At 49.4% G+C, this 24,971-nt stretch overlaps 3 protein-coding genes and 1 pseudogene across 4 annotated transcripts in view; 1 reads left to right on the top strand and 3 right to left on the bottom strand.

Moving 5' to 3' along the window:
• Positions 1-24,971, top strand: part of LOC137519254 (ubiquitin carboxyl-terminal hydrolase CYLD-like) — a 152,565-nt gene that overhangs the window by 22,591 nt on the left and 105,003 nt on the right. The gene's annotated exons all lie outside the window — the stretch shown is intronic.
• LOC137518331 (heat shock protein 30C-like) lies at positions 7,638-9,057 on the bottom strand. Its single transcript, XM_068236022.1, has 2 exons — positions 8,643-9,057; positions 7,638-7,837 (listed from the first exon to the last, which is right to left on the bottom strand). Exons 1-2 carry the CDS (start codon positions 9,055-9,057, stop codon positions 7,638-7,640), a joined length of 615 nt encoding a protein of 204 aa, XP_068092123.1.
• On the bottom strand, positions 17,376-18,885 carry LOC137517935 (heat shock protein 30C-like). The gene is made up of 2 exons (XM_068235009.1): positions 18,419-18,885; positions 17,376-17,621 (listed from the first exon to the last, which is right to left on the bottom strand). Exons 1-2 carry the CDS (start codon positions 18,824-18,826, stop codon positions 17,415-17,417), a joined length of 615 nt encoding a protein of 204 aa, XP_068091110.1. The 5' UTR covers positions 18,827-18,885; the 3' UTR covers positions 17,376-17,414.
• Positions 22,275-23,738, bottom strand: LOC137517934 (heat shock protein 30C-like; annotated as a pseudogene).

The raw sequence follows: 24,971 nt of genomic DNA, 5'->3' as shown, positions 1-24,971 counted from the left end.
GACTGATAGCAACCCATTCTTTCATAATCACTTGTTTGAGTTTCTCAGAATTAGTTGGTTTTTGTTTGTCCACCCGCCTCTTGAGGAATGACCACAAGTTCTCAATGGGATTAAGATCTGGGGAGTTTCCAGGCCATGGACCCAAAATGTCAACGTTTTGGTCCCCGAGCCACTTAGTTATCACTTCTGCCTTATGACACGGTGCTCCATCATGCTGGAAAATGCATTGTTCATCACCAAACTGTTGTTGGATTGTTGGAAGAAGTTGCTGTTGGAGGGTGTTTTCTTACCATTCTTTATTCATGGCTGTGTTTTTTGGCAAAATTGTGAGTGAGCCCACTCACTTGGATGAGAAGCAACCCCACACATCAATGGTGGCAGGTGTGAGCGTATCTGCACGCAGTGAGGAGAAGACTTTTGGAAGATGGCCTCGTGTCAAGAAGGGCAGCAAAGAAGCCACTTCTCTCCCAAAAAAACATCAGGGACAGATTGATCTTATGCAGAAAGTATGGTGAATGGACTGCTGAGGACGGGTGCAAAGTCATATTCTCCAATGAAGCCCCCTTTCGATTGTTTGGGGCATCTGGAAAAAGGCTTGTCGGGAGAAGAAAAGGTGAGCGCTACCATCAGTCCTGTGTCATGCCAACAGTAAAGCATCCTGCCACCATTGATGTGTGGGGTTGCTTCTCATCCAAGGGAGTGAGCTCACTCACAAGTTTGCCAAAAAACACAGCCATGAATAAAGAATGGTACCAAAACACCCTCCAAAAGCAACTTCTTCCAACAATCCAACAACAGTTTGGTGATGAACAATGCATTTTCCAGCACGATGGAGCACCGTGTCATAAGGCAAAGTGATAACTAATGCTGGGAATACACGGTTCGTTTTTGCCTTCGTTTAAACCTTCGTTTCGATTGTGCCTTTTGTCCTTTTCGATCCCGAAATAATCGGTCATACGGTTAATATCACCACCCACGGTTTCGTTTTTTTTTTCGATTCTGATGGTTTCGTTTTTCCAATGATCGAAGGCTGCAAAGAAACGAAACGAAAATCCCTTTTTACAGGGACGGACTAGCATAAACGAATATATAATCGATCTGAACAGCCATCAAGCCTACCAATGGCTCGATTAGATGGATAAAGAGAGATAATATCAAACATGTTCGATCACTAGTCGTTCGTTTTTGGGGTCTATTAATCGAAACTATAATGAGATTATGACTATTTTCACATACGTTTTCAACACTCGATTCGTTTACCGAACGAATCAAAGGTTTAAACGAAGGCAAAAACGAACCGTGTATTCCCAGCATTAGTGGCTCAGGAAACAAAACGTTTACATTTTTGGTCCTTGGACTGGGAACTCCCCAGATCTTAATCCCATTGAGAACTTGTGGTCATTCCTCAAGAGGCGGGTGGACAAACAAAAACCAACTAATTCTGAGAAACTCAAAGAAGTGATTATGAAAGAATGGGTTGCTATCAGTGAGGATTTGGCCCAGAAGTTGGGAGCATGCCCAGTTGAATTGCAGAGGTCCTGAAACAGAAGGGCCAACACTGCAAATACTAACTCTCTGCATAAATCTCATGTAATTGTCAATAAAAGCCGTTGAAACGTATTAAGTGCTTATAATTATATGTCAGTACATCACATAAACAACTGAAACGAAGATCTAAAAGCAGTTTAGCAGCAAACTTTGAGAAAACTCATATTTTTGACAGTCTCAAAACTTTTGGCCAGGACTGTATTGGTGCGTTAATGATGGTGCGTTTGTCCAGGTCATGGATAATGCAAACTGTAGCAATTGCACCACCATGCTTTACAGTTAGCCTAACGTGTCTTCTGTAACTGTAGACAAATGACTCTCTATCTTTGCCTTGTCTGTCCAGATGTCATTGTTTCAAAAGTCCTCCTGGGCTTTCCCTAGTTGTTTATCTTGATCATTTTTTTTTTCTTTCCGGATAATGATGTTGCCTCCCGGCACAGCTCTTCTGTAGGCCTTACTCATCCAGCGTCTTAATAGTGGAAGACTTGTGCCCTCTGGCTTCATTAATGGTGAGCTTGCTGTAGGTCACTTGATGAAATTTTGGCTTCATTAGTGGTGAGAGCTTGCTGTAGGTCACATGATTTAAGGGGAACTGAAGTAAGAGGTATACGGAGGCTGCCATATTTATTTCCTTTTAATCAATGCCAGTTGCCTGGCAGCCCTACTGGTCTATTTATCTGCAGTAGTATCTGAATCACACCAGAAATAAGCATGCAGCTAGTCTTGTCAGATCTGACTTTAAAGTCTGAAACACCTGATCTGCTGCATGCTTGTTCAGGGGCTATGGCTAATAGTATTAGAGGCAGAGGATCAGCAGGGCTGCCAGGCAACTGGTATTGCTTACAAGGAAATAAACATGGCAGCCTCCATATACCTCTCTCTTCAGTTGTCCTTTACAGTTTGGGCTTTTAGCATCTTGAGGTCTGCTCTTGGGCTGGACCTGCTGGGATGGCTTGGTTGGGGCAACGTGACTGTTGTTTGAAATCTCCAACCCCTGGAGATGATCTTCCAGGCAGTGAGACACTTGATGATGATGACCATTCATATAACAATGTTTGTTAATGTCTTAGCGGACACACATGGATATGTACCTTTTTTTTTCTGAAATCGTTATGTCGTTTGGCATCTCATAAATCAGTTGTGTGCTGATGGAATCCATGTTTCATGCCACCTCTGGAAATTAGGTCATTCATATTGCATAGCTTCTTTTCCACGCTGGTGGATAATAATTTGCATTCAACATCTTACCAGTATAAAATGACCTTAGGCTGCAGGCCTCTAATAGCGAAACTGCTTTGTGATGTGTACTTAAAGAGAACCTAAAGTCACTAAAAAAAAACCGAGATGAACTTACCTGGGGCTTCCCTCAGCCCCCTGCAGACGATCGGTGCCCTCGCAGCTCCGCTCCGATGTCCCAGGACCCGCCGGCGAGCACTTCCGGTTTGGCCGTCACCGGCCGACAGGCATGGGAACGCGAGTGATTGTTCGCGTTCCCAGCCTGTATATCGCCCCCTATGATCCAGGAGGCCGCAATAGCAGCATAGGGGCGATATACAGGCTGGGAACGCGAACAATCACTTGCGTTCCCATGCCTGTCGGCCGGTGACGGCCAAACCGGAAGTGCCCGCCGGCGGGTCCTGGTCCATCGGAGTGGAGCTGCGAGGGCACCGATCGTCTGCAGGGGGCTGAGGGAAGCCCCAGGTGAGTTCATCTCGGTTTTTTTTTTGTGACTTTAGGTTCTCTTTAAAGAGGAACTCCAGTGAAAATAATGTGATAAAATGGGATGTGATAAAAAACGGGCTCTAGGTCTGTTTCTCGCCGCTGCCGGCACATGTTACTGCGCATGCACCGCACTCTTGTGCGCCTGCACCCGGCTGCCCACTCACACGCCTGCCCGGCTCCCTGGCCCTGTCCTCCTGTCTCTTTGAGGCTTGGTCCGTGCTGAGCACATGCACAGTAGTAAAAAGTACGATCCCAGCTACACAGGGACAGCGTGACGCAGGGAAACGGGTTTTATTATAGAGGATGATTTAGTCCGTGTTTGCCCATTGTAAAATCTTTCCTCTCCCTGATTTACATTCTGACATTTACCACATGGTGACATTTTTACTGCTGGCAGGTGATGTAACTGGACGGAGATGCTGCTTGCTTTTTTAGCATTTGTAAACAGCTGTTATTTCCCACAATGCAACAAGGCTCCCACAGTGTGATGTCAGTACCTCAGTGCTGTGAACTGCTGACATCATTTGTGGGAAGGGTTTCACCACAATATCAGCCATACAGCGCCCCCTGATGGTCTGTGTGTGAAAAGGAACAGATTTCTCATGGGAAATTCTCATCAGCTACTGATTGGGTTGAAGTGCAATTCTTGCTTACGGTTTCTCTTTAAGCTTGGTCTGATTTTTAGCCTCTGTCCAGCCAAAACGGTTGTTATGCTGCCCGCACCCTCCCTTGACCTCTGGTCTTGCAGCACGTGTAATCGCAACAATCTCCGCTTACCGGACAGCATCGCGCAGCGCCTAGGTCATCTGACTACTACAGGAAGATGTAGTAATAGTCATGTGACTCCCTCTGTATTCAACTGCATTTTGATGTTTTTTGGCCTTTTTACACACTTCTATTTATGTTGCAGCACTGGTGGATGGCATTGTAATAACATTTTTCACAGAGCAGCAGATTTAATAATTACTTGTGAAACATGCTACTTATATTTCCAATTTTGACTAGCAGTGGCTAATACTCACCTTCCTGGGATAAGTCACAGCTCTGAAGCTCGTCCAGGTCCAGGACACGAAGGCCCAGATGCAATTCACTTTTTCTTCTAAGTTTTCTCTTAGGAGATAATTTTTCTTTTTCTATTTAAAATAACTCTTTAGCACATTGCAATTGAAAAAGTACCAACAAGTAAGTGAAAAGGATTAAGGATTTTGTTGCTTGCTGGTGAAGTGAATTGCATATGGGCCTATTGGCATGGAGTGGCTATGTTCTCATGTATAATGATATAGTTGTATTATGCTTATCGGCTAGCAAGATGGTAATTATGTGGTTAAAATGTAAAGCTGACATGAGAAAGATGGACGTCATGTTGCTATACAGAAATGTGGAAGCTATTTGTTATAAGTCAGATGTTATGGCTGCACCTGATATATCGCAGATATAATGGTTGTATTTGTTATAAGGCAGATATCATGGCTGTACCTGTACGCCGTGGGGATGTCTAGTAGGGAATCATTTGTGCACATATTATTTATACTGAAGCTAACGCCCTCCTTTGCTGTACCTGTGTTGAATGCATGTTGTGAAATTTTGTGCACATTGTGGAGCTCTGCACATCTTTGTAAATAGCTAATCAGGGTACAGCCTCTGTCTAAAAGCACTGCCACTTCCTCTTGCTGTACCTGATATATGGCGAATATAATGGTTGTATTTGTTATACATTATAAACATTTTTATATGTTATATTCATTTAGTGCGGCATTTATGATCACATAACTTTTTCCCGTTACACATTACAAACTGCAACTATATACCATACCTCCCAACATTTAAACTTCACAAACCGGGACACAGGCCACACCCCCTAACCACACCCCCAACATCCCTAGTCACGCCCACCTTTTTTATAAGAAATAAATATTTGTATTTTATTAATTAATCTTACTTCCGACGGGGGGGGTGCTCGTGGGTGCGGAGGAGGGAGGAAAAAAACCTGATCGAGGCACCAGCCGCGGGGGATCCCGTATGCTATTTGGTATGAGTGGCCGCTATTTCTCCCTCCCTCCTTCCTAAAGTGCCCCCCAGTGTCCCCCCTGCAGAGATAAATGCGCAGCAGCGGAGCGGCCTGTCATAAATCTTACCATTGCCTCTCCGACTACCGGGATCCCGTCTGGTCTTCTCAGCTTCCGGCTTCCTGTGACGTCACAGGAAGCCGGAAGCCTAGAAGAGCCAGATGCCGGTACGGTAGTCGGAGAGGTAATAATGACAGCCCGCTCTCCGCTGCTGCGCATTTATCTCTGCAGGGGGGACACTGGGGGGCACTTTAGGAAGGAGGGAGGGAGAAATAGCGGCCACCCATACCAAATAGCATACGGGATCCCCCGCGGCTGGTGCCTCGATCAGGTTTTTTCCCCCCCTTGCCCAGCGGCCGGGACACAAGGGGGGGTAGCGCGGGATGGCGGGAGGGGCCCCCCAAATCGTGACCGTCCCGATGAAAACGGGACGGTTGGGGCCTATGATATACTACAATGTCTATAAGGGTTTTTTTTTGTTGTTGTTGTTGTTGTCTTTGCCTCTACTGGACATATGTGGAAGGGTTAGATCCAATCCTGGAGTCCCATGCTTCTGTACAGACTGGAGAGATTTCCCCCTCACTTCCTGTTCCTCTGAAGGGTGTCACCGGAGCAGGAAGTCGGGATAAAGCTCTTCACTGAGTGCAGGCAGAGCAACACAAAACAGATTTTGTGGAGGAACTGGAGATGGTCAGTGAGATGATAATGATTCTGGCCAATTGCCGGCAGCTTGGAATTAGGCTGGTCACACTTAAGCTTGGGACACACTTTAAATTATGATTGTCCAATCACTGACCATTTTACCTCCACCATGTAATGAGGGTCATCAGATATTGTACATTATGAGCAGATTGTGTAGGTAAACTCTTATGCTGGTATAATTGGTCAGTGATTGGACAATCAAAATTGAATGTGTGTACCAGGCTTAATTTCTGATGATATGGACTGGCCCAGTTCCAAACTCAGTACAGTTTGCAATTTTTAAGCGAGAAGGAATAAATAGCATCTCATTGAACATTTCCAGGTGTGACTATACACTACACTGTCTATCTGTCTATCAGGGTTTTATTGTTGTCTTTGCTTCCACTGGACAGATTTCCCTCCCTTTCTGTGCTGGTGACACCCAGAGCTCACAGCAAAGGGGGGAATCTCCTCATCAGAGACACAGACAGCAGTAACAACCACTATGGAGGCGGAGCCAGCACACATATAGGAGGAGTTATCTATGCACCAAGCAACTTCTATAATACACAGAAACACACAGCAAATCACATTTTAACTCTTTATTGATACAATGAAACTATTAACAAATCAACAGAAATTGGACTGTTTTATAAGTCCTCTGTCATAATCTAAAAAACCAGTTCTAAAATTATGTCCCTCTGTAAGATTCTTATCAGTCCCATCATTAAATATGATCAGACAGAATTCTGGGAGGTGTCTCCCTGCCCTTGCACTTGGCTGATCTGGATCACTCACCAAACAGTTCTATACAGTCCTGTAGTGAGATAGATATTAGTGTTGTCCGGATCATGAACGATTCGGATCTTTGATCCGAATCTATTTTATGAGTCGATCATCCGAATCATCAAAATGAACGATTCGGATCGCAAAAGGGGCGGGGCCAGGAGCGACACGCCCCCTCTCAGCGGGCAGCGGGGTCCTGGAAGCAGGGATCGCTCTGTTGGATGGGAGGCAGCCTTGCAGGGAGACAGGTAGATGAGAGAGAGGGGACATGGGTGCCACTGCCAGATATGTGTAGAGCACACATACTGGCTATAATGTGCTGCTCATTATAGGCTGGCTGTTCCGTACTTGTGCACAGTGAACACATTGGAAGCTTTTGGCTCAGCACAGCTCAGTAACTTTGCAGACACTGTGATTGAAAGGCAATATAATCCTCCTGCACTCGGCACTAAACAGCTGCACTTATCTTCTGGGAATGCGTTCTTTCACTGTGCGACCTTTTCTTTCAAAGTGTACAGATGAGCATATAGGTGAAATATATGTAAAGCATATGACTTCAGCATGTGGGTATTACGTGCAAACATTTCTGCTCTCTGCTCCTCCCTTCTCTGTCCATCTTCTCTCCTTCTCTGTGTGTCCACCCCCCTCCCCTTCTCCTGTCCACAGACCTGTCCTGCTGTTCATTTCACCCCCGAATGCTTCCGGTAGTAAAATGATCCGAGATTCGGATCAAAGATCCGGATCTCTTCAATGATCCGATTCGAATCATCCGGATCATTGAAAAGATCCGAACTTCCCATCTCTAATAGATATCAGTCCCATGATGTGATGTGATCAGGAGGATGTCTGGGAGGTGTCTCCCTGCTCTTGCACTTGGCTGCACTGGGTCTCCCGGGTGAGGGGCTGGCCTTCTCCTGGGGTCATAGTAATGGGGATGGATCTCTCTTTGGCAGGGGGCAGGGCCAGGCGAGGGGCCTGGAGGTGGAGCCGCCCATCCTTGGACAAGAAGCACTGCAAGTCCTCAGGACGGACGTCTTCTAGAGATGGGAAGTTCGGATCTTTTCAATGATCCGGATGATTCGAATCGGATCATTGAAAAGATCCGGATCTTTGATCCGAATCTCGGATCATTTTACTACCGAAGCATTCGGGGTGAGATGACTAGCAGGACAGGTCTTTCCCTGCTGTGGACAGGAGAAGGGGAGGGAGTGGACACACAGAGAAGGGGAGAAGATGGACAGAGGGCAGGGAGTGGACAGAGAAGGGAGGAGGGACGAGCAGAGAGCAGAAATGTTTGTGCACACAATACCCACATGCTGCAATCATATGCTTTACATGTATTTATTTCACCTATATGCTCATCTGTGTACTTTCCATGCAAACGTCACACAGTGAAGGAAAGCATTCCCAGAAGATAAGTGCAGCTGTTTAGTGCCGAGTGGAGGAGGATCATTTTGCCCTGCAATCACAGTGCCTGCAAAGTTACTGAGCTGTGCTGAGCCAAAAGCTTCCAATGTGATCACTGTGCACAACTACGGAACAGCCAGCCTATAATGAGCAGCACGTTATAGCCAGTATGTGTGCTCTACACATATCTGGCAGTGGCACCCATGTCCCCTCTCTCTTATCTACCTGCTGTCCCTGCAAGGCTGCCTCCCATCCAACAGAGCGATCCATCTCAGCTCTGCTTCCAGGACCCCGCTGCCCGCTGAGAGGGGGCGTGTCGCTCCTGGCCCCACCCCTTTTGCGATCCGAATCGTTCATTTTGATGATTCGGATGATCGACTCATTAAATAGATTCGGATCAAAGATCCGAATCGTTCATGATCCGGACAACACTAACGTCTTCTGGCAGCTGGGCTTCTCTGCGCCACTCTCTGTATTCCTGGAAGAAGCCGCCAGTCTCTGTCTCGCTTTTCTTCTGATGTTTTCCCGCCACAATCAGTCTCCTCCCCTCCGTTTTGACTGTCAGCTCTTCTGGAGAGAAGTGACTGCCATCCAGACTGAGCTGGAAGTCTTTCCCATCAGCGCCTGTGTGGTCCTCCATGGTGGGACGTCCGCTCTGAGCCGCTCTCCTCCTCCTATCCATGTCATTAGCCATGAGCTGGAAGGCTTGGGAGAGATGCTGCATTCTCCTCTCCATGTGGCTCCTCCTCATGTCCTCCTGCAGCTCCTGGAAGAGGAGGCGTGTGGCTGGCCAGGAGGTGAGCTCCTCGGGGGTCTCCCAGTCCTGGAGAATGCTGATAGGAAACATGTTGCTGCTGGTCACAGTTCAGCTGTCTGCCTGTTTGTCAGTGTCTGCTGTCTCTCCTTATTAGTGTTGTCCGGATCATGAACGATTCGGATCTTTGATCCGAATCTATTTTATGAGTCGATCATCCGAATCATCAAAATGAACGATTCGGATCGCAAAAGGGGCGGGGCCAGGAGCGACACGCCCCCTTTCAGCGGGCAGCGGGGGCCTGGAAGCAGGGATCGCTCTGTTGGATGGGAGGCAGCCTGAGCCTTGCAGGGAGACAGGTAGATGAGAGAGAGGGGGGACATGGGTGCCACTGCCAGATATGTGTAGAGCCCACATACTGGCTGCAATATGCTGCCCATTATAGGCTGGCTGTTCCGTAGTGCTGCACAGTGATCACATTGGAAACTTTTGGCTCAGCACAGCTCAGTAACTTTGCAGACACTGTGATTGAAAGGCAATATAATCCTCCTGCACTCGGCACTAAACAGCTGCACTTATCTTCTGGGAATGCTTTCTTTCACTGTGCGACCTTTTCTTTCAAAGTGTACAGATGAACCTATAGGTGAAATATATGTAAAGCATATGACTTCAGCATGTGGGGATCAGGGGAGGACTGGCCCAGGGGGACGGGGGGCAATTGCCCCCCGGGCTGCCCGAATCTTAAGTAATTAGGGCCGGCCGCTGCTATACGCAGCGGCCGCAGACATACCACAGGTGACAGGTTCGCAGTGGGGATCGCAACCTCGTGCGATATTTCCCGGCAAGTTGAAGTATCCAATCAAAGAAGGGGCTGAGGCGGCCGGACGTGGTGTGCCCTTGTGCGTGGCTGCGCCTGCGGTGGATGTGAGCGGCACAAGGACACAAATAGCTTAGGTCCTCTCCGGCCCGGTGGGTTGACCCTGCTTGACTCCACCCCCCGCCTGGAGCCATTGCCGCCCGCAACGTGCTGCTGTGCCTGCGGTGTCATCGGAGTGAGCTGTCTCACTCTTCAGCTTTCTGTGCTGGGGGGGCTGGAGCTGCGGCTACGAGTGGCTGGCTGGCCTGGCTGGAGGAGTCGGACACAGTCCTCCCCTGTGCTGCTGTGCCTCTGAGGTGTCGTCGGAGTGAGCTGTATCACTCTTCAGCTTTCTGTGCTGGGGGGGCTGGGGGCCTGGAGCTGCGGCTACGAATGGCTGGCTGTCCTGGCTGGAGGAGTCGGACACTCGGGGGGGGGGGGGGGGGGGCTGGGAGTCGGAGATGCCACCTATAGCTGCTTGCTGCTGTGGAGGAGGAGGAGGTGTAGGACTGAGGAGACAGGAGGTCAGGTCCAGGTTGCCAGAGGAGAAGGTGGTTTTTATAAATTTTGTTTCTGTACTTCTTCTCCCTTCTTGTCACTGAGTTACTCACACTTTGCTGCCTGCCTGCTACTGCTGTCAACTTCAATTCTCTGCCAAGGCCAGTGCCCGCTGAGTTTTTTTTTGTGTGATAATCATCTCCATTCTGACCCTGGCCTGAGGGGGGACGTTTTTTCTTCTTGTGGTGTGATTGGCGGCAGGGGAGGGGGGAGGCAGGCAGTTAGGCACTGTCAAACAGGTAGTTGGAGGGGGGGGTAGGTGTCAGACAAGTAGTTTGTATGGTGGGTGGGCAGGAGTGGGGTTAGGCATCACCAGGTAGGTAGGTTTGTGTTTGTGTGTGTGTGTGTGTGTGGGGGGTTGTTCAAAGGAGTTATCAGGCATTTTTAATGAAATAAGTGCTACTTACCCGGGGCTTTCTCCAGCCCCACGCTCCCAGCATGTCCCTCGCCGCAGCTCTGCAGTCAGCCATTCGCTGCCGCTGCCTCCCAGTCCCCGGCGATGGCACCAGTCCGACCTGGATGTCGGCCTGTACTGCGCCTGTGCGAGCAGCACTGTCAATCACCGCCACATGGACCGGAGTGTACTGCGCAGGCGCAGTAGTTCTGCGTCTGCACAGTAAGCTCTGGTCCATGTGGCGGTGATTGACAGCGCCGCTCGCACAGGCGCAGTCAGCCTGACATCATCGCCGGGGGTTGGGAGGCAGCGGCAGCGAACAGCTGACTGCAGAGCTGCGGCAAGGGACATGCTGGGAGCTTGGGGCTGGACGAGCCCTGGCTAAGTAACACTTAATTTTATAAAAAAAAAAAAAGCAGCCTGATAACTCCTTTAAGGTTAGGCATCAGACACAGACAGGTAGATTGTGCGGAGAAATGGGGTTAGGCATAAGGTACATAGTGTGTGTGTGTGTGTGTGTGGCTGGGGCTGTTAGTCATCACAATTTGAAGATTTGCACACAAGAAAGATATGGCTTTGGGCTGGGGATGCCGTGAAACGGGCCTCTAGTTTGTGTTGTCCCCCCAGGCCAAAAGGTTCCAGTCCTCCCCTGGTGGGGATTGTGTTCAAACATTTCTGCTCTCTGCTCGTCCCTCCTCCCTTCTCTGTCCACTCCCTGCCCTCTGTCCATCTTCTCCCCTTCTCTGTGTGTCCACCCCCCTCCCCTTCTCCTGTCCACAGACCTGTCCTGCTGTTCATTTCACCCCCGAATGCTTCCGGTAGTAAAATGATCCGAGATTCGGATCAAAGATCCGGATCTCTTCAATGATCCGATTCGAATCATCCGGATCATTGAAAAGATCCGAACTTCCCATCTCTACTCCTTATACTGCAGCCTGTCCCAGCCTGACTGCCTATATACTCCCAGCTCTGACTTCTGGCCCCTCCCACACACTGCCATGTGCTCGCCCTATATGGAGGGGAGTGGGAGGGGCCTGTCCCAGCCTAACTGCCTATATACTCCCAGCTCTGACTTCTGGCCTATTCTTGATGTTTCCACACAGGCCCCTCCCTCTCCCCTCCATATAGGGAGAGCACATGGCAGTGTGTGGGAGGGACCTTTGTGGAAACATCAGGAATAAGACAGAAGGGAGGAGGTGGAGCCACAGAGCTCTGAGTGACATCAGCAGTGCTGGAGCTGGGAGGATTCCACTGGAGATGTCTGGAGGATTCTGTGTGTGTTACAGAGAGGCCACACCCTCCTTACACAACCAGCTCCGCCTCCCCCTCTGCTTAAACATTGGCTGTGTGATTATCGGGGTTACATAAGATTGTGCACATCTCCTATTATTAAAGGAAAGCTATCAAAGTTTATGTAACTCAGCAATGATATGTCCCCAAAAGCAATGTTTTGTGTGTGCTTCCCCCCCCCCCCCCCCCCCCCCCCCCGCGCTGCTGGTTGAGAGCTGCACACAATAGTGTGAGGAGGCAGAGAAGCTCCCTCTCTGAACATACTTGCAGGTAGAATCTTGCCTGTCTGCCTTGCACAGAGTAAGCAGCGTACGCTATGCCGGATTGGCTGGGAGGAGTCAGTGAGCTGTCACATTTGCATACATTATGTGCTGCATGCAGCTGTGTGGATTGTGTCTCCACAGGCTGCATTTCTGACCCATCCATCCCGGCGTAGCGTGCGCTGTTCCCTCTCTGTGCGAGGCAGGCAGACAGGATCTTATCTTCAGGCGTGTACAGAGAGGGAGCTTCTTCCTCCTACCATGCCAGCTACACACCATACAATTTTGTGTTAGATAGATGGTTGGTTGGATAGATAATTTCCATCATGTCCGATATTATTTTTTGCTAATTTTTCTGGCAGATTTCTTGTAGAAGTGAATGAAAATAAATAAGTGAATCGTGCATGCAATCTCTCAGGAATCGGCCACAAAGTATACTGCACCAGACATGGGGGGGTGGTGTACATTTTTACATTGGGGGCAGCATCGGTGGTTTCATCATGTTCATCCCGATTTTGCTTGTTATTACCACCGCGTACGCGATCGACCATGATGGCCGGACATCCTGCAGCATGTCCCACACACAACCAATTTCTGGTTGAAATTGGTCGCACTGTCGATCGGGCATGCTCTTGGCGGCACTGATGTTCATCCAATTCGATAAACACTTATCCAATCAGATGGTCGATCGGCCACCAACTCGATAGATGTATGGCTACCTTTATACTTATCCACTAAAATAATTGCCCACCACATCAGGCTGGCATGTCATTGGCTGCAGAGACTTTCTTATCAATTCAAACAACTGTAATGCTAGCTACACACAATGCAATTTTCTGACAGATTTACTGTCAGATCGATTATTTCGAACATGTCAAACATGATTTACAATTGTTTTTCAAACAATTTTTTTTCATACTGCAGCCTGTTCCAGCCTGACTGCTTCTGACTTCTGGCTTATTCCTAATGTTTCCACACAGGCCCCTCCCTCTCCCCTCCATATAGGGAGAGCACATGGCAGTGTGTGGGAGGGGCCTGTGGAAACAACAAGAATAAGACAGAAGGGAGGAGGTGCAGCCACAGAGCTCTGAGTGACATCAGCAGTGCTGGAGCTGTGAGGATTGCACTGGAGAAGTCTGGAGGATTCAGTGTATGGTACAGAGAGGCCACACCCTTACAGAGAGGCCACACCCTCCTTACACAACCAGCTCCGCCTCCCCCTCTGCTAAAACATTGGCTGTGTGACTGTCGGGGTTATATGAGATTGTTCCTCCTGCTCTGATGTATGGAACACTAGCTTTAGGAACATGACATACAGAGCAGAGAGCCAATAGGAAGAGCCCCCCCCCCCCTCCTGCTTCTCTCTGTTTGTTTGCTTCAACATGTTATTGGGAGGGGCTAGTTTCTCTTCTCCACTGACACTGGTTGAGGGGGAGGTGTTCTTTCACACCAGAGCTCGTTTTCTGTGTTGTAACGCTAAGTCGAAACTTTGTGTTAAAGGGATACTGTAGGGGGGTTGGGGGAAAATGAGCTGAACTTACCCGGGGCTTCTAATGGTCCCCCGCAGACATCCTGTGCCTGCGCAGCCACTCACCGATGCTCCGGTCCCGCCTCCGGTTCACTTCTGGAATTTCTGACTTTAAAGTCAGAAAACCACTGCGCCTGCGTTGCCGTGTCCTCGATCCCGCTGATGTCATCAAGAGCGCACAGCGCAGGCCCAGTATGGTCTGTGTCTGTGCAGTACACGCCTGGTGACATCAGCGGGATCGAGGACACGGCAACGCAGGCGCAGTGGTTTTCTGACTTTAAAGTCAGAAATTCCAGAAGTGAACCGGAGGCGGGGCCGGAGCATTGGTGAGTGGCTGCGCGGGCACAGGATGTCTGCGGGGGACCATTAGAAGCCCCGGGTAAGTTCAGCTCATTTTCCCCCGACCTCCCTACAGTATCCCTTTAACCACTTAAGCCCGAAGGGTTGAAATTTTTTTACATCCGAACAACTTTCACCCCCCATTCATTTGCCAATAACTTTATCACTACTCATCACAATTAATTGATCTATATCTTGTTTTTTCCGCCACCAATTAGGCTTTCTGTGGGTGGTATATTTTGCTAAGAGCCACTTTACTGTAAATGCATTTTAACAGGAAGAATAAGAAAAAAATGGAAAAAATTCATTATTTCTCAGTTTTCAGCCATTATAGTTTTAAAATAATACACGCCTCCATAATTAAAACTCACGTATTGTATTTGCCCATATGCCCCGGGTATTTCACCGTTAAAATTATGTCCCTATCACAATGTATGGCAACAATATTTTATTTGGAAATAAAGGTGCATTTTTTCCGTTTTGCGTCCATCACTGTTTAGAAGCCCATAATTTATTTAATCATATTGATATACTCCTTTGACATGCATATTTAAAAAGTTCAGACCCTTAGGTAACTATTTATGGTTTTTTTTTTTTTTTTTATTATTGTAATTTTTTTTTTTTTTTTTTTTAATTTAAACTTGTATGTGGGTATTTTTGGTGTGGGAGGTAAACAGGGTTTTTTTTAATATATTTATATGTTTAATTTGACATTTTTTTTTTTCAGGTGCAATTTGCTATTTGGCCACAAGATGGCCAGAATCAAAAAGTCCTGGGAGCGATCGATCTCGCTCCCAGGCAGAAGAAAGGAGCCCAGAGCTCAGAAAAGCCGCAGCATCTGAAGAGATGCTGTCGGCTTTTCTCCGGGGGGGTCCGATCAGCGAAAGGGATTTATAATCCCTTTCACTGATCGGTGGGCTAGCGGGCAGCAGCGGGGGCGCGCACGGGGGGGCCCGCGGGCGCGCGCGCGACCCGCGGGAGTGCGTGCAGCCCAACTGGACGAGAAATCTCGTCCAGTTGGGCTTAAGTGGTTAACCAAGGTAAACTGAAAGTCCATAGAAGCACCCGGGAGCTATTAATCATCATGAGATGGCGTTTTCCCGTAGGGTTGAATTAATTACTACCGCCACTGATTGCATTGCACCGCTACATCCCGACGACACGCCGCAGGGTATTCAGCGCTTGCAGGAGAACGGCTCCTGCACGCGTTGTAAATGTGAAAGGTTTCAGGAAAGATTTCCCTTGCAGCCCTTTAGACATTAACCCTTTAGGTCCCTGTTTGTAAATGCCCGAGACGCAAGTGATGGAATCCTCTAAGCATGGCATGTGTAATGTTTATTGAGAGGTCATCAAAACACAGGCTATTAAATAAAATGTTAAGAAAGGCGGTACTTACATATTATTCTGTGTGCAGAGTTTGGCAGCTTCAAGTTCTGTTTGCTCCCCTACCAAGATCTAAGCATTTCTGGAAAGCTGAAAGTCCTGGCTTTCCTTTGCACCAGGTCCCGAGTCGGTGCAATGCCCCATTCAAGAGTCAAAGGGTTTGAAAGAAGGGTGTCTGCTGCACTTGGCTGGAGAAAGCCTGATTACAGAACTACCGAAGGAAGCCCGAAGCCGACCACTCGGGAGGTCCTCTTATGAGCAGCCCAGCTACACCCCCTGGTCTCCTCTCTCTCTGTGTTACTGGCCGGGGCTGGAGACTCTATTCCACTGTGCTCTCTGCAGCCAAGTGCAGGGGACACCCCTCTTTCAAACTCCCCTAACTTTTGAATGCAGCATCGCACTGACTCGAGACCTGGTGCAATGGAAAGCCAGGACTTTCAGCTTTCCAAAAATGGTTAGATCTTTATAGGGGAGGGACAAAAAGTAGGGATAATAAAAATTGCACCCTGCAGGAAGAAAACACAGAGACAACAGGAGCCCAAATGGTGCAGTATGTCACAGTACCAGAAGCATGTAAAATATGTGAATGTATTATACTCACAAAGGTGGGTTGCAGAAGGGCAACCGACCACTAGAAGCAGGTGGAGATGTATAACCCCGACTCCACTCGGGTGACCAGACGGAGCTGGTGATGGTCGCACTCTTGATAAAAAGCAAACCTCAAATGACCTAAACTGGTCAAAGAGGGTTGATCCCCCTCCAAAAGGAGGGTGAAGGCACAAGGTAAAGGGGGAAGAGGCGCCCAGAGCAGATAAAAAGGCGCCTTATTTGTGGCTACAAGCACTATTAGGCACTGCTATTTGGCCTGAGGAAGTGGGTATGCACCCACGAAACGCGTTGCCAGTGCAATAAAATTCTATTAATACGTGAACTTGTCTTCATTGAGGTAAGCCACCTCACTTTTTTCATTTTATTTGTTTTTAACGTATTTTATCTGCTCTGGGCGCCTCTTCCCCCTTTACCTTTATAGGGGAGGAAACAGAACGTTAACAAGAAGCTGTCACACTCTACGGACGGGATAATACGTAAACACCAGAATGGCTAAAGGACAGATTCCGAGGGACTACCCAGAAGGGATGTCTCTTAGGTAACCCTGTCACAGCACACACATTGTAGGACCTCGCAGCAACACAACACAGTCCTTCTCTGCAGCTGTTACTGAACGTCTTTGTGAATTGAAGCCGAGTTTGTCTGTAAATTACTGAACTTCTACCGCACCTGTGAAAATCTTTATAAATTAGAAAACCAGTCGCACAGCCCTTTATACATTGGGGCCATAGTCTATCAGGGTTTTATTGATGTCTTTGCCTCCACTGGACAGATTTCCCTCCCTTTCTGTGCTGGTGACACCCAGAGCTCACAGCAAATGGGGGAAACCTCCTCATCAGAGACACAGACAGCAGTAACAACCACTATGGAGGCGGAGACAGCACACATGTAGGAGGAGCTATCTATGAGCCAATCTACTTCTAGAATACACAGAAAGACATAACAAATCACAAGTAAACTCTTTATTGACAAAATAAATGCTTAGAACCATTCAAGAAGAAATAGACAGAAAAAAAAATATATGCAACATTAAACATTCCAATTTAAAAACAAAAACAGTTCTAAAACTGAAGTTCCTCTGTAAGATCCTTATCAGTCCTATGATGTAATATTATCAGGAGGATTTCTGGGAGGAGTCTCCCTGCTCTTGCACTTGGCGGATCTGGATCACTCGCCAAACAATGCTATACAGTCCTGTAGTGAGATAGATATCAGTCCCATGATGTGATGTTATCAGGAGGATGTCTTGGAGGTGTCTCCCTGCTCTTGCACTTGGCTGCACTGGGTCTCCCGGGTGAGGGGCTGGCCTTCTCCTGGGGTCATAGTAATGGGGATGGTTCTCTCTTTGGCAGGGGGCAGTGCCAGGCGAGGGGCCTGGAAGTGGAGCCGCCCATCCTTGGACAGGAAGCACTGCAAGTCCTCAGGACGGACGTCTTCTGGCTAGAGATGGGAAGTTCGGATCTTTTCATTGATCCGGATGATTCGAATCGGATCATTGAAGAGATCCGGATCTTTGATCCGAATCTCGGATCATTTTACTACCGGAAGCATTCGGGGTGAAATGAACAGCAGGACAGGTCTGTGGACAGGAGAAGGGGAGGGAGTGGACACACAGAGAAGGGGAGAAGATGGACAGAGGGCAGGGAGTGGACAGAGATGGGAGGAGGGACGAGCAGAGAGCAGAAATGTTTGCACGTAATACCCACATGCTGAAGTCATATGCTTTACATATATTTCACCTATATGCTCATCTGTACACTTTGAAAGAAAATATCGCACAGTGAAAGAAAGCATTCCCAGAAGATAAGTGCAGCTGTTTAGTGCCGAGTGCAGGAGGATTATATTGCCTTTCAATCACAGTGCCTGCAAAGTTACTGAGCTGTGCTGAGCTGAGCCAAAAGCTTCCAATGTGTTCACTGTGCAGCACTACGGAACAGACAGCCTATAATGAGCAGCACGTTATATAGCCAGTATGTGTGCTCTACACATATCTGGCAGTGGCACCCATGTGTCCCCTCTCTCTCATCTACCTGTGGCTGCAAGGCTGGCTCCCCTCCAACTCAGCGATCCATCCCTGCTCTGCTTCCAAGACCCCGCTGCCCGCTGAGAGGGGGCGTGTCGCTCCTTGCCCCGCCCCTTTTGCGATCCGAATCGTTCATTTTGATGATTCGGATGATCGACTCATAAAATAGATTCGGATCAAAGATCCGAATCGTTCATGATCCGGACAACACTACTTCTGGCAGCTCGGCTTCTCTGCGCCACTCTCTGTATTCCTGGAAGAAGCCGTCAGTCTCTGTCTCGCTTTTCTTCTGATGTTTTCCCGCCACGATCAGTCTCCTCCCCTCCGTCTTGACTGTCAGCTCTTCTGGAGAGAAGTGACTGCCATCCAGACTGAGCTGGAAGTCTTTCCCATCAGCCCCTGTGTGGTCCTCCATGGTGGGACGTCCGCTCTGAGCCGCTCTCCTCCTCCTATCCATGTCATTAGCCATGAGCTGGAAGGCTTTGGAGAGATGCTGCATTCTCCTCTCCATGTGGCTCCTCCCCATGTCCTCCTGGAGCTCCTGGAAGAGGAGGCGTGTGGCTGGCCAGGAGGTGAGCTCCTCGGGGGTCTCCCAGTCCCGGAGAATGCTGATAGGAAACATGTTGCTGCGTGTCACAGTTCAGCTGTCTGCCTGTGTGTCAGTGTCTGCTGTCTCTCCTTATACTGCAGCCTGACTGCCTATATACTCCCAGCTCTGACTTCTGGCTTATTCCTGATGTTTCCACACAGGCCCCTCCCTCTCACCTCCATATAGGGAGAGCACATGGCAGTGTGTGGGAGGGACCTGAGTGGAAAGATCAGGAATAAGACAGAAGGGAGGAGGTGCAGCCACAGAGCTGTGAGTGACATAAGCAGTGCTGGAGCTGTAAGGATTGCACTGGAGAAGTCTGGAGGATTCTGTGTATGTTACAGAGAGGCCACACCCTCCTTACACAACCAGCTCCGCCTCCCCCTCTGCTAAAACTTTGGCTGTGTGACTGTCGGGGTTACAGGAGATTGTTCCTCCTGCTCTGATGTATGGAACACTAGCTTTAGGAACATGACATACAGAGCAGAGAGCCAATAGGAAGACCTTCCCCCCCCCCCCTCCTGCTTCTCTCTGTTTGTTCCAATTGGGTTGAATTAATTACTACCGCCACTGATTGCATTGCACCACTACATCCCGACGACACGCCGCAGGTTATTCAGCGCGCGCAGGAGAAGGAATGATGATGTGAAAGAGCCCTCAGGAAAGAACTTTCCCCTGCAGCCCTTTAGACGTTTAACCCTTTAGGACCCGTTCACACTGCACGCGCTTCCAGACGTGTTTTGGAAACGCGTGCGGGAGGCCGACACGCACGACATCAGACAGTGCATAGAGTGCACTGTCTGATGTTCACACTGCATGCGTTCTGGACCTGTGTGGTCTGGGAACGCATGCTGCACGCATTTTTTACAAAAACACGTGGCTGTCCCATTCACTTTTCAGTGATGGGATCAGCCACGCAATGCACACAAACACGGATGGCGTGCGTTCGCATGCGTTCCGTACGCATGGCCATCCGCATTTTGTACTGTGAACGAGGCCTTAGGTCCCTTTTTGAAGATGCCGAGACGCATGTGATGGAATCGCCTAAGCATGGCATTTTTAATGTTTATTGTGAGTTCATCAAAACACAGGCTATTAAATAAAATGTTAAAGGGACTCCGAGCTCATCTAAAAAATAAAAGTTGTACTCACCCGGGGCTTTTTCCAGCCCAGCGCTGGTCGGGAGGTCCCACGACGGCGTCCTGGCTCCTCTCCTACTCCCCGCTCCGGAATGGCTGACCGGCCGCAGCCTGGGCGACACTCGGCCGAGTGTCGGGCTGATCCTTCCGCGTATGACGCGGCTGACGTCACACGCCGGCCGGCGTGGTAGTACCGCGTATGCGCTCTTTAATCGCGCATGCGCAGTACTTTCACGCCGGCCGCCGTGATGACGCGAGGCGGCCGGCGTGTGACGTCAGCCGCGTCATACGCGGAAGGATCAGCCCGACACTCGGCCGAGTGTCGCCCGGGCTGCGGCCGGTCAGCCATTCCGGAGCGGGGAGTAGGAGAGGAGCCAGGACGCCGTCGTGGGACCTCCAGACCAGCACTGGGCTGGAAAAAGCCCCAGGTGAGTACAACTTTTATTTTTTAGATGAGCTCGGAGTCCCTTTAAGAAAGGTCGTACTTACGTATTATCCTGTCTGCAGAGTTTGGCTTTAAGTTCTGTTTGCTCCCCTACCAAGATCTAACCATTTCTGGAAGGCTGAAAGTCCTGGCTTTCCTTTGCACGACCAGGTCCCGAGTCGGTGCAATGCCCCATTCAAAAGTCAAAGGGTTTGAAAGAGGGGTGTCCCCTGCACTGGGGTGTCCCCTGCACTTGGCTGGAGAAAGTGTGATTACAGAAATACAGAAGGAAACTGACCACTCGGGAGGTCCTCTCATGAGCAGCCCAGCTACACCCCCTGGTCTCCTCTCTCTCTGTGTTGCTGGCTGGGGCTATAGACTCCATACCACTGTGCTCTCTGCAGCCAAGTGCAGGGGACACCCGTCTTTCAAACTCCCCTAACTTTTGAATGCAGCATCGCACTGACTCGAGACCTGGTGCAATGGAAAGCCAGGACTTTCAGCTTTCCAAAAATGGTTAGATCTTTATAGGGGAGGAAACAGAACGTTAACAAGAAGCTGTCACACTCTGCAGACGGCATAATGCGTAACTACCGGATCTGCTAATGGACTAGTGTTGTCCGGATCATGAACGATTCGGATCTTTGATCCGAATCTATTTTGTGAGTCGAACATCCGAATCATCAAAATGAGTGATTCGGATCGCAAAAGGGGGCGGGGCCAGGAGCGACACGCCCCCTCTCAGCGGGCAGCGGGGTCCTGGAAGCAGAGCAGAGATGGATCGCTCTGTTGGAGGGGACTCGGGGAGCCAGCCTTGCAGGGAGACAGGTAGAGGGGACATGGGTGCCACTGCCAGATATGTGTAGAGCACACATACTGGCTGAAATATGCTGCTCATTATAGGCTGTTTGTTCCGTAGTTGTGCACAGTGATCACGTTGGAAACTTTTGGCTCAGCTCAGCACAGCTCAGTAACTTTGCAGGCACTGTGATTGCAGCGCAATATGATCCTCCTGCACTCGCTCTGAACAGCTGCACTTATCTTCTGGGAATGCTTTGGGGAATGCTTTCTTTCACTGTGTGACGTTTCCATTCAAAGTATACAGATGAACATGTATGTAGGTGAAATATATGTAAAGCTGAGCATATGATTGCAGCATTGTGGGTATTGTGTGCAAACATTTCTGCTCTCTGCTCATCCCTCCTCCCTTCTCTGTCCACTCCCTGCCCTCTGTCCATCTTCTCCCCTTCTCTGTGTGTCCACCCCCCCCTTCTCCTGTCCTGCTAGTCATTTCACCCCCGAATGCTTCCATTGTAAAATGATCCGAGATTCGGATCAAAGATTCGGATCTTTTCAATGATCCGATTCGAATCATCCGGATCATTGAAAAGATCCGAACTTCCCATCTCTATAATGGACAGATTCCGAGGGACTAGGAGGGATCATGTAGAAGGGATGTCTCTTACTAATGTAACCCTGTCACAGCACACACATGGGAGAACCTCGCAGCAACACAACACAGTCCTTCTCTGCAGCTGTTACTGAACGGCTTTGTGAGTTGAAGTCATGTTTGTCTGTAAATTACTGAACTTCTTCCGCACCTGTGAAAATCTTTATGCATTAGAAAGCAGGAATCGCACAGCCCTTTATACATTAGGAGGGCCATAGTCTATCAGGGTATTATTGCTGTCTTTGCCTCCACTGGGCAGATTTCCCTCCCTGTCTGTGCTGGTGACACCCAGAGCTCACAGCAAAGGGGGAAATCTCATCAGAGACACAGACAGCAGAAACAACCACTATGGAGGCGGAGCCAGCACACATGTAGGAGGAGCTATCTACGCACCAATCTACTTCTATAATACACAGAAAGACATAACAAATCACAGTTAAACTCTTTATTGACAAAATAAACGCTTAGAACAATTCAAGAAGTAATAGACAGAAAAAAATATATATGCAACATTAACCACTTCAGTGCCGGGGGGGGGGGTGCCTGATCGGTGCTGCGTGGGCTCTCCAGCCCGCAGCACCGATCAGCTGGCAGCCAGGGCGATCAGACTTCCCCCCTTTTTTCCCCACTAGGGGGATGTCCTGCTGGGGGGGTCCGATCGCCGCCGGCTGCATGCGCTTGCGGGGGGGCTCTTCAAAGCCCCCCTCCGCAGCGCTCCCTGGCCTCCTTCCCCTTCCCTCCCTCTCCCTCCCTCTGTGACTGTGAGCAGATAGGATAGGCTTCAGCCTATCAGGTGCCGGCGGTCCCCGGCCAATCAGAGGCCGGGGATCGCCGATCTCTGCCACGGCGCTGCTGCGCAGCAGCGCCGTTTACATGTAAACACCGGGGAAGATCTTCCCCGTGTGTTTACATTTACCCTGCGAGCTGCGATCGGCGGCTCGCAGGGTGTTCACGGAGACACGCTCCGTGAACTGACATGGAACGGCCGCTCGTATGGCATCCACTTCAGGATTCAGGGGCGTAGTTAAGCGTACGCCGAATCCTGAAGTGGTTAAACATTCCAACTTAATAACAAAAAACAAAACAAAAACAGTTCTAAAACTGAAGTTCCTCTGTAAGATACTTATCAGTCCTATGATGTCATATTATCAGAAATAATTCTGGGCTGTGTCTCCCTGCTCTTGCACTTGGCTGATCTGGATCACTCACCAAACAGTTCTATACAGTCCTGTAGTGAGATAGATATCAGTCCCATGATGTGATGTGATCAGGAGGATGTCTTGGAGGTGTCTCCCTGCTCTTGCACTTGGCTGCTCTGGGTCTCCCGGGTGAGGGGCTGGCCTTCTCCTGGGGTCACAGTAATGGGGATGGATCTCTCTTTGGCAGGGGGCAGTGCCAGGCGAGGGGCCTGGAAGTGGAGCCGCCCATCCTTGGACAGGAAGCACTGCAAGTCCTCAGGATGGACGTCTTCTGGCAGCTGGGCTTCTCTGCGCCACTCTCTGTATTCCTGGAAGAAGCCGCCAGTCTCTGTCTCGCTTTTCTTCTGATGTTTTCCCGCCACGATCAGTCTCCTCCCCTCCGTCTTGACTGTCAGCTCTTCTGGAGAGAAGTGACTGCCATCCAGACTGAGCTGGAAGTCTTTCCCATCAGCGCCTGTGTGGCCCTCCAGGGTGGGACGTCCGCTCTGAGCCGCTCTCCTCCTCCTATCCATGTCATTAGCCATGAGCTAGAAGGCTTGGGAGAGATGCTGCATTTTCCTCTCCATGTGGCTCCTCCTCATGTCCTCCTGCAGCTCCTGGAAGAGGAGGCGTGTGGCTGGCCAGGAGGTGAGCTCCTCGGGGGTCTCCCAGTCCCGGAGAATGCTGATAGGAAACATGTTGCTGCGTGTCACAGTTCAGCTGTCTGCCTGTTTGTCAGTGTCTGCTGTCTCTCCTTATACTGCAGCCTGTCCCAGCCTGACTGCCTATATACTCCCAGCTCTGACTTCTGGCCCCTCCCACACACTGCCATGTGCTCGCCCTATATGGAGGGGAGTGGGAGGGGCCTGTCCCAGCCTAACTGCCTATATACTCCCAGCTCTGACTTCTGGCCTATTCTTGATGTTTCCACACAGGCCCCTCCCTCTCCCCTCCATATAGGGAGAGCACATGGCAGTGTGTGGGAGGGACCTTTGTGGAAACATCAGGAATAAGACAGAAGGGAGGAGGTGGAGCCACAGAGCTCTGAGTGACATCAGCAGTGCTGGAGCTGGGAGGATTCCACTGGAGATGTCTGGAGGATTCTGTGTGTGTTACAGAGAGGCCACACCCTCCTTATACAACCAGCTCCGCCTCCCCCTCTGCTAAAACATCGGCTGTGTGACTATCGGGGTTACAGGAGATTGTGCACATCTCCTATTATTAAAGGAAAGCTATCAAAGTTTATGTAACTCAGCAATGATATGTCCCCAAAAGCAATGTTTTGTGTGTGCTTCCCCCTCCCCTCCCCCCCCCCCCCCACCTGCGCTGCTGGTTGAGAGCTGCACACAATAATGTGAGGAGGCAGAGAAGCTCCCTCTCAGATCATACTTGCAGGTAGAATCTTGCCTGTCTGCCTTGCACAGAGTAAGCAGCGTACGCTATGCCGGATTGGCTGGGAGGAGGAGTCAGTGAGCTGTCACATTTGCATACATTATGTGCTGCACGCAGCCTGGGTGGATTGTGTCTCCACAGGCTGCATTTCTGACCCCTCCATCCCGGCATAGCGTGCGCTGTTCCCTCTCTGTGCGAGGCAGGCAGACAGGATCTTATCTTCAGGCGTGTACAGAGAGGGAGCTTCTTCCTCCTACCATTCCAGGTACACACCATACAATTTTGTGTTAGATAGATGGTTGGATAGATAATTTCCATCATGTCCGATATTATTTTTTGCTAATTTTTCTGGCCGATTTCTTGTAGAAGTGAATGAAAATAGAAAATAAGACAATCGTGCGGGAAATCGAGCAGAAAAACAAATCGAAAATTGATTGAACGGAAAATCGCCTGAAAAAAATGCATTGTGTGTACCCAGCATTACACTGATTGCGGCTTTCGTCTAGCGGATCGGGGGGGTGGGGAATATCTCAGGCTGCCACACTACATTATACAGAGCACATAGCGGCGTACTGATGGATCCTGTATCCGATGC

This window comes from Hyperolius riggenbachi, chromosome 5, assembly GCF_040937935.1.
Source record: "Hyperolius riggenbachi isolate aHypRig1 chromosome 5, aHypRig1.pri, whole genome shotgun sequence".
Classification (NCBI taxonomy): domain Eukaryota; kingdom Metazoa; phylum Chordata; class Amphibia; order Anura; family Hyperoliidae; genus Hyperolius; species Hyperolius riggenbachi.
The sequence above is the reverse complement of the archived record's forward strand: the minus strand, read 5'-3'. Positions and strand labels throughout refer to the sequence as shown.